The sequence below is a fragment of the Culex pipiens genome, chromosome 3 (genome assembly GCF_016801865.2).
Source record: "Culex pipiens pallens isolate TS chromosome 3, TS_CPP_V2, whole genome shotgun sequence".
NCBI classification, from domain to species: domain Eukaryota; kingdom Metazoa; phylum Arthropoda; class Insecta; order Diptera; family Culicidae; genus Culex; species Culex pipiens.
The window spans coordinates 185,260,050-185,274,824 of record NC_068939.1 but is presented as its reverse complement, the minus strand read 5'-3'; the positions used below and the strand labels follow the sequence as shown (position 1 = coordinate 185,274,824).

At 41.1% G+C, this 14,775-nt stretch overlaps 3 protein-coding genes across 3 annotated transcripts in view; 2 read left to right on the top strand and 1 right to left on the bottom strand.

Annotated features, from left to right (window-relative positions):
- Positions 1–532: 532 nt before the first annotated feature.
- LOC120426575 (T-complex protein 1 subunit gamma) lies at positions 533–2,719 on the bottom strand. The gene is made up of 3 exons (XM_039591360.2): positions 2,563–2,719; positions 2,437–2,498; positions 533–2,349 (listed from the first exon to the last, which is right to left on the bottom strand). The coding sequence occupies exons 1-3, from the start codon at positions 2,594–2,596 to the stop codon at positions 805–807; spliced, it is 1,641 nt and encodes a 546-aa protein (XP_039447294.1). The 5' UTR covers positions 2,597–2,719; the 3' UTR covers positions 533–804.
- A 1,731-nt stretch (positions 2,720–4,450) lies between these two features.
- Positions 4,451–5,307, top strand: LOC128093410 (26S proteasome regulatory subunit 6A-A-like). The gene is made up of 3 exons (XM_052710022.1): positions 4,451–4,502; positions 4,718–5,053; positions 5,144–5,307. Exons 1-3 carry the CDS (start codon positions 4,451–4,453, stop codon positions 5,305–5,307), a joined length of 552 nt encoding a protein of 183 aa, XP_052565982.1.
- A 3,315-nt stretch (positions 5,308–8,622) lies between these two features.
- The window catches only part of LOC120414316 (DNA topoisomerase 2-binding protein 1), a 34,714-nt gene continuing 28,561 nt past the window's right edge, over positions 8,623–14,775 (top strand). The window contains exons 1-2 of the mRNA XM_052709990.1: positions 8,623–8,872; positions 8,932–9,981. Of these exons, the coding sequence (XP_052565950.1) occupies positions 8,768–8,872; positions 8,932–9,981 (1,155 nt within the window). The 5' untranslated portion in view covers positions 8,623–8,767. The remainder of the gene's footprint in view (positions 8,873–8,931; positions 9,982–14,775) is intronic.

The following is a 14,775-nucleotide window of genomic DNA, read 5'->3' as shown; positions in this document are numbered from 1 at the left end:
AAAAGTCATAAATTTTTTTTATGCTCAAAATGTTTTTTTTTTGGGATGCTTTAATTTTTTTTTCGAATAAGAATTTCAAAAACATGAAACAGTTTAAAAAATGAAATCAATTTAAAAAAATATTTTTCAGATTATTTTTAATTTTTGAAGTTCTGAGTTTATTTTTAATTGAAACATGTTTTTTTTAACTTTCGATATTATTAATTTTCAAACTTTATTTTATTTTTCATTTTCTCTAATTCTTATTTTGAAATTTTTTTATTTTAAAATGTTTTGAATTTTGAGATTTTTTTTTAATCTAGGTTTTTTTTTAAAACGAGATTCGAACACATATCGAGATTTTCTCGATCGCTAGTCGTATTTTGTCGATCGAATAATCTCAATAAACAATCGACAAATTACGATCTTAATATTTGAATGGTGAAATCTCGATCGATAAATAAATTAATTATTGATAAAAAAATAACGTGTCTCCTCGATTAATTTATTGAGAAATGTGATTCTTTCAACGATCAAAAACGAAAAAAAAACATTTGGAATTAAACACTGCGCGGTTCAACCGTTGTTCTTTATTGTAACGCTTCTTGGTTTCACAGAGTTGTTGCAGCTTTATTTTTTGATGCATTTTTATTTTCGTGTTACACGTGCGTAATAAGTATGAAAACGTATGAATTAAAGAAGAGGGGGAAAATGCGATTAGCGCGGGTGTAAATTAGTACAAACTATGAAGAAAAATTATAATCGTGTGTGTGTGTGTGTGTTAAGTGAGTTTGTTGGTGTGAGTGAGAGTTAAAACTAAAGCTCCTATTCCATGCCCATGGCGGCCTGTCCGGGCGCGGCACCGGTTCCGTCGCCGTTCGCCTTCTTCGAGCCGGACACGATGTCGTCGATGCGCAGCAGCAGGATGGCCGTCTCGACGGCGGTCTTGTACACCTGCAGCTTGACGGACAGCGGCTCCCAGATGCCGCGCTCCTTCATGTCGACAATTTGGCCACTCTCGCCGTCGATGCCCCAGGTGCATGGGCCGGAACCGGCCGGATGCGAGGCGTGCTTGGCCCGGAGTGCGGTCAGCGTGCGGATCGTGTTGGCACCGCAGTTTTGGGCCAGGGTGCGTGGGATGATCTCGAGGGCTTGAGCGACGGCACGGTACGGACCTTGGATCTGTTTGTTGGTGAGGGCCTGTGAGACGGCCATTTCGACGGCGCCACCGCCCGGGAGCAGACGCGGTTCGAGCATGAGGTTCCGTGCGACGTGCAGAGCGTCCTGCAGATTACGTTCCGTTTCGTTGAGAATGTCCTTGGAGGCACCACGGAGGAGGATGGTGCAGGCTTTCGGGTCGGCACACTCCGTGACGAAGCAGAAGTATTCGTCGCCCATCTTCTTGATCTCGAACAGACCGGCACCGGTTCCGACGTCTCTCTCGGTGAGTTCCTCCGTTCGGTTGACGATGGTGGCGCCGCAAGCACGAGCCAGCCGGTTGTTGTCGGTTTTACGCAGACGGCGGATCGCCGTGATTCCGGCCTTCAGCAGGAAGTGCTGGGCCAGATCGGAGACGCCCTTCTCGGTGAACACGACATCCGGCTTGAGGGCAATCACATCGGCACAAACCTTGGCCACATGTTCCTCCTCGATCTGCAGCAGCTTGCTAAAGTCCTGATCGCCGACAATCTCCACGTTGGTCTGACTCTCGCCCTTCTTGTACTCCAGCGGACAATCCAACAGCACGATGCGGGGCTTCTCGATGTAACGACGCATCTTCGGGTGGGTCACGTCCTTGTTCAACATGACACCACGCAGCACGCAAGACTCGTCGATCGACCCCCCAGGAATCTTCTCTACCTTGGCGTACTTTTTAATGTCGATCTCGGTGCGACCATTCTCCGTCAACATGACCGTCTCCACCGCATCCAACGCAATCTTGACCGCCAAATCGGACCAACGGCCGATGAATTTGGTCCCAACGCAAGACTTGACCACATCCTCCAGCTTCTTCTTGTCGGCCTTGTCCAACGGAACGCTAACATCATCCTGCAGCAGCTTAATCATGTCCTCCAACGCCTCCCGGTACGCCCGGATAATGACCGTCGGGTGAATCTGCTGCTGCAGGAACTGCTCGGCCACGGCCAACATCTCCCCAGCGAGCACAATCACCGAAGTGGTGCCATCGCCCACCTCCTCGTCCTGGGTGCGGGCAATCTCGATCATACTCTTCGCCGCCGGATGTTGGACCGTAATCTCCCGAAGGATCGCATTTCCGTCGTTGGTCATCACGATTCCGCCCATCGGGTCCATCAACATCTTCAGCATGGCCTGCGGTCCCAAACATGTGCGGATCAAGTCGGCAATCGTCTGAAGCAGCATGAAAAACGAAATAAATTAACCTCCCTTCCTTCTTCGACCCACACACAAAAAAACGGAGACCACAAAATGACTCACCTTGCCGGCATTGATGTTTTCCAGCTGCACTTTTCGGCCGCTGTCGCGCTTCGTGTTCTGACCTGAAAGTGGCCACATTTGGTCAATTCACATCCCCCACCCAATGAACCGTCCGCTGGTACTTACTCAGAACGAGAATGGGCTGCTGGGAACCGTACATTTTGTCGGAATGGATCTGCGGATTTTGCGGAACGAGCTGGTCACGTTTATTTTTTCAGGCGCACAAGAAACACGGTACTTTGGGAAGATGACAGCTCGCGAGTTCAACTGAGGCGGAAAGTTTTTGCTTTTTCACGTTGGCAGTACAGGAGAACCCGGGTTGTTGGACACTAGCAGATCTGTACAGACTTTTCGTCTGAACTTGCACAGACCTTGGTTTCAACAATTTTTTTTTTTATTTGGCCATTTTGCCGAATGTCGTTTCACCGAATTTATACTTACTCTTCAATGTTAATTTATCTAAAAATGTTGGTTGAATAGCAAAAAACTGCAAAAGTGATGAGAATAGGTACAATTCCCTAAAATCCGGTTTGGAACTAAGATTTACAGAAAATGAAAATACTTGTGATGAAATAAAGCAATTTAAATAAAGAATTTAAAAAACTTAAAGTCAGAAAAGTAGACACATAAAATTCAAAAAATATTAATAAAAGATCTGACGGGACCACGAGGTGGTCACTCCAAATATATTGCATGTATTTCATAAGTTGATCCGTATGTGCATCCATATTTACCATATTTACGTGCATACACGATTCCTCTATGAATTTTATTTCAGTGTTTTTTTCACAGCTGTCATCGCAAAAGCGCTCACTGCTGATTGTTTACAAAACAAAACAAATCTCTTGGTTCTTACTGTTCTCCGGCCAATGTTTTTGGGTCGCAAAGCTGAGTAGAATTCCGGGGAGTAATCGGGACGGAGTTGAAGCTACGTTAGTTCCCATGCAGCAGAGATTCAGTTGCATTTCCCGGCCGGGAGATTCGCTGGTGCTCTATTATCATCCGGCAATTTCTAGGGTCAGCGTAGTAAAGCCGGATTTTCCATTGTTTTGTGTTGAAATAAGTGCGTGTTCCGGACTCAGTAAGGCTAGCCAGCAAGCGAGATGGTAACCACAGACAAACAGACGTGACTCTCCATACAAATTATTTTTGAAATCCATCGTCCTTCATCAAATCACCAAATCACGGCGACGCCAGCGCTGCCTGGTGAGCTGATGCCGAAGCGCAGCCCAAACATACCAATACAAACCCATTACTGTCATGTGCCACGTCAATGTATGCGTGAGACAATCAAGCCTAAACGATTGTAAACATCAACAGCTGATCGAAATAATTTTGTTGTTGCTACTCGATGAAAAGAATAAAAATCAACACCGAAGGCCGAAGATGGCGGTGGGTCGGTTCCGTTTCCAATAGCAGAACTTCATAAGCCAAATCATACGGCAGCACCAGCAACGACGCACCACAACCGCAACGACAGAGACCAAATCACTGGTCCTCCCAGTTGCTACCAAGTTCTGTCGAAGATTTCTCCTCCACCGAAACCTCGAATCATTACACCTAACACCATCATCAACAAGATGCCCCTGGTCACGAAAACATCAGTAGTGGCCGCCGAAATAGATAAATCCAATTCAAACCTACCGGAAATAATCCCCACGATGGGCGTTTTGGAAATTTCTACGGGAAACGTGTCCACGGCGCAGTTAAGTTGCGTCAAACAACAAAAGCAAAAAGTGGCAAAGATTCCAAAAAACGCTGCCGCAAAATTTACATCGAAACAGAACCACAGAAACTGAACTGGAAAAAGATTGAGTGGCGCAACATCGCCAAAAGGCCAAAAGGACGACCAGCAGCAGCAATCTGAGCAGCAGTCCACGAAGGGTAAGCAGGTTGCTCCGAAGACTCCACCACAGGATCCGGCTTCCTCCGCAGTAGCCGGCGCCTCAGCAGCAACCTCGACATCGGCAGGCAGTTGAGCAGGCCTACCGGGTTAATAGTGGGGCAAGAGGCTATGGCCAAGACTGCCCCAATTTTGTCCTGGAAAGCCTGGATTGTGATTCACGGTTAGAATTCCAGAATTCCATAAATATTTGTGCTCTCATTTGCTGCTTCGCACGTGCTCACGCTCAACTTAAAAACAAAAACACGCTTCACACACACTGAGAATAGACGGGCGAGCTGTCACGACAGCAGCGCCATCAGCGCCGGGTGAGTGGATGCCGAAACAAAATTGCATTTGAAATAACCGTTTTTGGAGGACGATGGTTCGGCACTCGAGTGTCCCGTCTGTTTGTCTGTGTGGTAACCCTGGAGGACAAGTCGATCGAGCTGCTGGATGTGGACCCGCAGGAGACGGAGGAATACGAGGCGGCGGTGGTGGTGCTGGACTCCCAGCGGAAGGGCAAGCGCGCCGTCATCAAGACTTCAACGCGGCAGACGCACTTTTTGCCCGTGATTGGCCTGGTTGATCTGGAGAAGCTAAAAACGGGCGATTTGGTGGGCGGCGTGAACAAGGATTCGTATCTTATCCTAGAGACACTTCCGGATGAGTACAACGCGCGCGTCAAGGCGATGGAGGTGGACGAACGGACCACCGAGCAGTACAAGGACATTGGTTGGACAAGCAAATCCAGGAACAGATTGAGGCCGTCGTGCTGCCGATGACGCAAAGTACACGTTGAACCTGGAAATTCATCCGTCGAAGGGAATACGCAAACAAAATCGACCTTCCTGAAGTTGGCCGGCCCGCAGCTGGTGCAAATGTTCATCGGAGACAGTGCCAAGCTCGTACGGGACGCGTTCGCACTGGCCAAGGAAAAGTCGCCGCCGATTACTTCCTGCACGCGTCTACGCTGCAGACGCATCTAGCTGTTGCAAATGCATGTTAGAACTTATTTCTCGATTAAATTTTCAAAAGGCCCTATCTGCATAGGAAACCCATGAGGGATAGGTTGTTTTGAAAATTTAATCTAGATTTGACCTAATTTGGTATCTTCACCTCTAGGCTCACCCCTTATCTTGGAGTTCGACGAGAGACGAACTTCGTAGTCGCCTTGGATTTTCTTTTTATTAAATTTTGTGGTTTCAGCCTTAATTCTATTTTTGTATTGTTAAATATGATGAAAAAATAAACAATATCGACCCCTCCTCTTCCTTTTCCCCCCATGCGACAACGCGTACGGTTGCACCGCAAATTATTTGCCGAATTTATCATTTGTTTGACCATGTGCATTGAACGATGACACCTGGATGACAATGTTTTGCTTCTCGGAGTAGATGCAGTGGGTGGGGAAAACGACCGTCCTCCGGCATCGGTTCGCCCGCAGTTTCTTATAGTAACCACCCACGATCGGGGCCAACACAGAACCGCCCTTTAGCTTTCCCGACTCCCGGAGGTCCATTCCTTTGACCTCTGCTTGCGCTTCTTCTAACTCTCCCCGTCGGTATCGCCATCAAACAGCGGCAAGGAAACGTCCGGTCGGAACGCCTCCACTAAAGCCATGTCACTTTCCGCGGTGAATTTGTTTCGCCCGCTGCGGACAAACACCGCCACCGGCTGGAACTAGACTAGATCGCGGGAGTCTTATCTTTAGACTCGATCCGGCGGCACCATACTCCATCATGACGTACTCGCCCAAGTAACCATCCAGCACTAAGAAAAATCATAAATTGGCTGTTTATTAGCATTCAACAGCAAGTTAGCTCTAAAACAGCTAAGGTGATGACAAATCAGCTCTAAAACAACTGCTGTAGTATAAGCTGAAATGCAGCTGGTTTAATGCTACTGCTAGCAACACTGCTGTATTTTTTTCCATTTAACTGGCAACACAGATGTGGTGTGAAAGAGAGAGAACTAAGCAAACGAAAATAAAAATATCTCTTGCTCGTTCATCCCTTCATTCCAAGCTTCTGCCAGTACGACCAAAACAAACCAGCGGAGAAAAAAAACCGGCTGTCAGTCGGTGTGCGAGATTCATCGAAATTTCATGCTTTTCAGTTTTAATTCATGTTTTTTAGAAGGATTATAGAAGAATCTCTTCTACAGGATGCATTTCTACGTTGGCTTACCCGGGCCATTCCGGTGCCAAACGTCAACGGCAATTGCTTGCTTCAGGATTACCAGGAAATCAAAATAAATTAAAGTTTTTTTTTCTTACAATCCTTGGCCGGATTGGAGGAATCTGCTGCCTACAGTGTCTGTCTCAGTAAATGAAAATAGGTTTTACGCAAGGTACTACCATCTGTAGGTGTTCCTACTTCTGAGATAAGCCATCTTCAAATTGGGCGTGTGGGCTTAGGCTCAGGAATCTCCCCCATCGGCGGCAACATCTAGCTCCTGGCGTCGTCGTCCTGGCATTACATCTCCGACATCTCACTTTCAATCAAAAAAATCGGCTCTTCAACACTTGGTCAGCAGCGTCGGTAACATAGAATAGTAAACAAATCTTAAAATAGAATGGAAGGAGGGGACGAAAATGAGGGAAAGAGAGAGCAACATTTTTGCCTCTCCCAATTTTTTGACGTTTTGTGCAGGGTTGGATCAACAACAGTAGAGGCCAGCTGGAAATCAGAAATATAAAGTCCAAAACCGACTGCAAATCAGCTGTAAAAGCGCTTTTAGTGCAGATGTCAAAACTTCTTAGCTGTAACCCACAGCTGGTAAAGCGCTTGTAGTGCTAAACACTGACTTGTTTTAGTGCTGTTTGGTTACTTGGGAGGTCCTATAAACATATGAAAGACAAAAGTTTATTTAACCTTTAAAAAAAAAACTCTTGATTTTTTTTTCGTGAATCGATTATCCGAAGTTTTTCATTATCCGAAGCGAAATTTTGCCGAGTCCTTCGGATAATCGAGTCTGGACTGTATAATATCTAAAAATATTAAAAACTTTGATAATAATAATCCTTAAAACCTAAAAATCTAATAATTCTTAAAATCTAAAAAAATAGAAAATAACTGAAACATCTGAAAATTAAAGAACTAGGGGAAATATACCCTTTCTAATCAAACACCTATCTTCGTCATATGGAGAGTTTGATGCTCGATTAAAGCTCCAAAAATACTATTTAGGCTGTAAACTTACCTGCAACAGCACCGCCTCGAGTAAGCACGCAAATTTATGCCACTTACTGGCCAAAAAGATCAAATTTAATGCACTTTTGATCATAATTTCTATTTTTCGAGACCATTTCTCATCATTTCGGTGGCACACACATCCACACGCAAGATCAGAGGTTAACTGCTTAACGAAAGTCACCATCAATATCTTTTCACTTGCGCTAACGATTTCAAAGCGCTTAAGATATAAAATTGCTTCCAACTACCGGCAACATGTTCTTTTGACCGTTACTTAGTCACTCACTTGAAAAATAATCCCGAAACATGTAAATAATTAGCAAGTCTTTTGACGTTTCCATCTTGATGACCCATTCCAAGCGAAGACTGAAGAAAACCGAGCGAGAGACAAAGGCAAATAAAGAACAAAGGGTGGCCACCAACACCACCAGCAGCGCTTGTGGTGTTGCCAGGAAACTTTCTCTATAAATGCTACTTTTCGTGAGTGTTCGCTCAAAATTTCATCAATTTTGGCAGCACGAAGCAGACCCAAACGAACGTTGGAAGAAAAAAAGAACTAAGCTGAAAATAGAAAAATGGGCGTGGCCCAATGCACACGACTGATTAGAATGCGTTTTTGAAATATTTTTTTAAAATGCTTGTAAAAGAAATAGCATAACTTTTAATAAAAGTGAAAATAAACAGAAATGTTCACAAAAAGTTGCTCTACTCGTTGGTGTACTTGGTTTTACTGAATTTCAAGGAACACTCCAGATTATCCAACATCATTCAAACAAGACCGCTTATTAGGCTTAAAATGGGTTTATTTCCCCTATAATCTAAAAATCTTTAAAAGGCAATTCCTAAATAGGGGGTTAATGCAAACAAACTAACTTCTGTGGCATCCCGTGGTTTGAATGTGTCAGTAAATTTTTGACGAATGCCTTATAAAACAAACAAAAATTAAATATTAGGTGATTTAATATTACAAAAACAAACTTTCATTATTATTTTCTTTAGAACAACATAAAATTAAAAAAAATCCGCAATATTTTCATTCTGCGAAACGACATTCGGCGAAATTAACCCAAATCCATGCAAAGTCACCGGCAATTCTGGCAACCCTGCCAACAATTCCCACCAAACGGTCTGTCAAAAAATTCAAAATCGCGGCTATCGGTTTGTTTACGTTGAAAAATCGGATAACCTGCGTTGTGAGGTTGTTGGTGAAACTACAAAAACCCCCTGGACCACACGCACAGACGACAGAAAGATGAGCCAATCAATTTCCGAGCAGCAGCTGGTGAAGATGTTCTTCGTGATCAAGGACGGCACCGAAATTGACGCGGCCTCCGATGACATGCATATGGCGTACACGGTAAGTCGTCGTCCGGAACCGGTCCGTTGGACAGCTTAACGATTGCGCTTTCGTTACAGACGGTCCGGGAGCACGCGTTCGAGGAGAAGGTCAGCTGGGTGGAGGAAAGCGAGTGCCTTCGCTTCCGGCCGGACCAATTGACGAAGAAGCACCTGTTTGTGTTTGAGCAGTTTTCCGGGAGGGCGTTCGAGTTTGTGCGCGATGCCAAGGCGGTGCTGGTGGGGCCAAGGTGTTTGATCAGTTGTTTTTTGGACGATCAGCCGATTCCTCCGGGCACGCACCCGGTGATGACGACCGCGATGAGGAATCTGATCGTGTGCAGTTCCGGGTTGAAGCCGGACGAGAAGGCGCAGGTTAGCCAGCTGGTCAGCCAGATGGGCGGGTATTACTTGGATGTTTTGACGGGGGCGTGCACACACCTGGTCGCTTGCACGGTCAAGTCGGTCAAGTACGAAAAGGCCGCGGAGATTAAGCTGAAGATCATGCATCCGGCTTGGGTTCGGGATGTTTGGGAGCAGAGTCTGAAGAAGATGGTCTACGGGACGGACGCGGAGTTTGCAAAGCACGCACTTCCAATCTTCTACTCGCTGACCATCACTTCCACCGGGTTGACGCTGGGAAAACGGACTCAGATCAAAAAGCTGATCGAGGAAAACGGCGGCAAATACATCGGAGCGTTCAAATCGGAACTGACAGACATTCTGATCCTGGACAAGGACCACACCGGTTCGGACAAGTTCCGGGGAGCGGTTCGCTGCAAGAAAGAATGTCTCACTCCGGCTTGGATCGTCGACAGCGTCGAAAAAGGATACGCCCTTCCAACCGGGCCGTACGAGGTCAAAAGCATCAAGTCCTCGACCCCGACCAAGGACGACTCCTCGAGGGACTTTAACCCGGACAGCACGCAGCTGTCGATGATTTCGCACGGCAACAGTCGCAACTTTTCCACCATCAACGAGAGCGTCATGAGCATGACGTCGAACTCGTCGATGGTTCCGGCGATGCCGCAGCCGCCCGTGGTCAGTTCCAAGCCGAAGTACAAAGACTCACTGGCAAAAATTAACGTTCAGCTCGCGAAGAAGGCGGGTCTGTTTTTGGACGGGTGTAATGTAAGTAGTTCTTATTGATCCTTGTGAGATTATGCTATAAGGTGGTTAATGGTAATATTATAATCATCGTTGTCCAAACACGTTTGTTTCCAATCTATTCAAATATAACAATACAACTAGCAATACAATTAACCCTCTAACGTCCAGAGCTGTTTGCTTATCGTAAAAATAGTAAATGGCTAAATTTTGGTACAATAATGCAGGAAATACTTTACTTTGACCCACAAACATCGAATTGGTGCAAAAAAGTTGAATTTGAAGTGGTGCACCAGAGCACCATCAGGAAGATGAGCAACTTTTTATTTTTAAATCACAAAATCTCGTTTTCTTCAAATCTATTGGTTCAGTTGCTTGAAAATGCTTCGAAATGTGTTAAAAACTACTTATGCTTTGCTGTAAGACCATATTTCTGAAGTTTGAATAACAAATTCTAAAATTTCTGCATTTTCAGATTTCTTTGATTGGCTCTTTAAAAACTCACAAACAACCATTTTCATGAAAAATAAGGAAAATAATAAAACCATCGGTCTAATAACAATGTTTTGTCTTGTTTATGAATAGTCAAAACGTTTATAAACTTTTGTTTTGATAAAAATAAGTTTTTTCTGTAATTTAGAAAAAAGTGCTCCTGAATATTTAGTTGCTCATATGCCTAGGTGGTGCTCTGGTGCACCAAATAAAAAAGGTTGAAAACCACTCAAAACCGGTCCAAACTCACAATGTTATTCACAGGGGTTCTAGTCTAAAGTTCAAATGATAGCAAAACATTTTTTGTTTCATAAAATTTTGTGTTTGGTAATTTTTACGGGCCTTTGAAAATAGGTCTTATTTATTTTCCTAAAATTGGCCCATTTTCGTTTACATTTCGTACTGTAACTTTGCTTGTGCTTAACCAAATTTGATGAAATTTGAGGAGATGTTAGTATACATTCTACATGAACACCTGCAACTTAAAGCACCATGAAAAGTTTTGTCAGTTCCGAGATATTTGAGTTCAAAGTTTTGGTGCTCTGGAGTAACCATGGGCGGGAGAGGGTTAAATTCTTCAGATTCTCAAAACTTACACTAAAGTCATTTTTTGACTTGTAGTATGTTAAACAGTTTCGGCACTGAAACATTTTACCTTTTCGCGCTTATAAAAAATACTATTAATTTATTTAAATAAATCTTTTAAATTATATAAAATATATGGTCTTCAAATTGTAGAATCTCACCTGATTCATGTGGTTGATAGAACTAAATAAAATATTACGTCAACCGTCATTGTAAATATGGAAAACCCATGATTAATTATTATTACTTTTATTAATTTTTAATGGTTTTACACAAAAATTATTTTAAAAAAATATAAAAAAGGTATTTGATAATAAAAACAATATTGTCAAAAAATCTTTGAAAACATTTTTTTATGTACGTATTATTTTAGCTTTTCAAAATCTCAAATTCCGGTATAATCTATTCATAAATTCGCGTTATCTGACACCAATATTTCCTGATTCAAAAGTCTTATGCAACCTTTTCTTGTGTTGGTCCAGATTTGAAATAATATTGAACTTGTAATATTGAAAAAAAAATTGTTTAATAGTAGTGATTCTATGACATTTTCCGGAATTCCATTTCCCGGAAAGGACGTTTTCCGGAATGGACATTATCCGGAATGGACGTTTTCCGGAATGGACGTTATCCGGAATGGACAGTATCCGGAATGGACGTTATCCGGAATGAAATTTCCCGGAATGGACGTTTCCCGGAATGGACATTTCCCGGAATTATTTTTATATTACCTGATATGAGAATGAATGGAATCTTGCCTACTCACCTACTTGTGGTTAAGAATTATTTAGTTTGTACTCCGTTGGTTTTGACAACAATATGAATATAAATACATGAATGATAATCATAGCATAGGTGCCCACCCGCAGTTGCTACTCCGTTATTGACCAGGACCTCCAGAAGTTACATCCACGAGCCGTGGAATATAAATACATGAATGATAAAAAGAAAGTGAAATGTTCGGACATGAACAATAGAAGCAAGTGTTGACTATTGAAACAATACTTTATCAACCACCACGAGATGTAACAATGTAGATCGATAGATATTAGATGTTTTTTACATTCTTTCAATGTGTTGTTATGTAAGAATTTTTCCTTCTTTTGTTAATCATTTGACTTATGTGACTAAATTCTACCATATTTAACTATAAAGCAGAATGATTATTTTCAAAGAAGGGAAAACCTGAAGAAAATAAAAAGCTTTTCAGAAAATCAATGTGTAATAAGTTCTGTCAAGAAAATAAATAGCTTGAGTGTATTTTTAAAGAATGAAAAACCTCAAGGAAAAATACATTATACATTGATTTTCTGAAAAGCATTTTTTTAACTTGAGATTTTCCCTTCTTTAAAAATACACTTTCTTTCATCAAAGTAATGGGATTTTATGTAAGAATTTTCCCTTCTTTTGTTAATTCTACTAAATTTCAACTAGTTTTTGTTAAGGAACTCTGCACTATAAAGAAGAATGTGTTTTTTTTAAAGAAGGGAAATCTTCTAGAAAAAAAAGCTTTCAGAAAATCAATGCATAATGTATATTTTCTTGAGGTTTTCCCTTCTTTAAAAATACACGATCTTTAATCGATGTGATGGAATTTCGTTTAAGGGATTTCCCTTCTTGTGTTAATCTGTTGACTTTTGTGACTAAATTCTACCATTTTTTTATAAAGCAGAATGTTTATTTTCAAAGAAGGGAAAACCTCTAGTAAATGAACAGCTTTTCAGAAAATCTATTTATAATGTGTACTTCCTTGAGGTTTTTCATTCTTTAAAAATACACTCAAGCTATAAATTTTCTTGGGGTTTTCCCTTCTTTGAAAATAATCACCCTGCTTTATAGTAAAATTTGGTAGAATTTAGTCACAATAGTGACCTGATTAACACAAGAAGGGAAATCTCTTACACGAAATTCCATCACATCGATTAAAGATCGTGTATTTTTAAAGAAGGGAAAACCTCAAGAAAATATACATTATACATTGATTTTCTGAAAAGCTTTTCATGTCTGCCTGTGTGGATCAATCGGACCGCACACTGGACTCACAATCGAGAGGTCGCCGGTTCGAATCCCGAGGCAGACGCAAAATGTTGAAAAATAGGTTTTGGGCACCTATGCTTATGATTTTCTGAAAAGCTTTTCATTTTGCTAGAGGTTTCTCTTCTTTGAAAATAAACATTCTGCTTTATAATAAAATTTGGTAGAATTTAGTCACAAAAGTCAACCGATTAACACAAGAAGGGAAATTCCTTACACGAAATTCCATCACATCGATTAAAGATCGTGTATTTTTAAAGAAGGGAAAACCTCAAGAAAATATACATTATGCATTGATTTTCTGAAAGTTTTTTTTTTTTAGAGGATTTCCCTTCTTTAAAAAAAACACACACATTCTTCTTTATAGTGCAATGTTCCTTAACAAAAACTAGTTGAAATTTAGTAGAATTAACAAAAGAAGGGATAATTCTTACATTTTTTTTTGTGGGACTTAAGACTACTTCGACCATATAGTTGATCTATTGTAGTGTACCCCTAATTACTGTCGCATATATTCTTACATAAAATCCCATTACTTTGATGAAAAAACGTGTATTTTTAAAGAAGGGAAAATCTCAAGATAAAAAAAAGCTTTTCAGAAAATCAATGTATAATGTATTTTTCCTTGAGGTTTTTCATTCTTTAAAAATACACTCAAGCTATAAATTTTTTTGACAGAACTTATTACACATTGATTTTCTGAAAAGCTTTTTATTTTCTTCAGGTTTTCCCTTCTTTGAAAATAATCATTCTGCTTTATAGTTAAATATGGTAGAATTTAGTCACATAAGTCAAATGATTAACAAAAGAAGGAAAAATTCTTACATAACAACACATTGAAAGAATGTAAAAAACATCTAATATCTATCGATCTACATTGTTACATCTCGTGGTGGTTGATAAAGTATTGTTTCAATAGTCAACACTTGCTTCTATTGTTCATGTCCGAACATTTCACTTTCTTTTTATCATTCATGTATTTATATTAATATTGTTGTCAAAACCAACGGAGTACAAACTAAATAATTCTTAACCACAAGTAAGTGAGTAGGCAAGATTCCATTCATTCTCATATCAGGTAATATAAAAAAAATCCGGGAAATGTCCATTCCGGGAAACGTCCATTCCGGGAAATTTCATTCCGGATAACGTCCATTCCGGATAATGTCCATTCCGGAAAACGTACATTCCGGGAAATGGAATTCCGGAAATTGTCATAGAATCAATAGTAGTTTATGCAACAAGTTGCAAAAAGAGGATTTTTTCAGCACGAGTCGTACATTTATCCAACGAGGTTCACCGAGTTGGATAAATACGACGAGTGCTGAAAAAATCAAGTTTTGCAACGAGTTCCATACAACATTTTTTGCATTTCCGAAAAACACCCTTTGAGTGAAATTTTAAGTCAAATTTTCATGTATTTTGTCAATAAATCGTTTAAATAAAAAAAATGTTGAAAAGTATTACTTTTCAAAACAAGTGCTGAAAAGTTCAACTTTTCAGCACCCATTTCAGTGCTGAAAAGTAGAACTTTTCAGCATTTATTTTGAAAAGTGTTGCTATTCGATTCTGTTATTTTTGGTACAGAAAAGTAGGCTATTTCGTCGTTCAAGAATGACAGGAAAAGTAAGTAGTTTCACGACGGAATCGCAAAAAAAATTATTTCATACTGTTTTTTGTTTAATCTTAAAAAAAACTGTCTCTTGC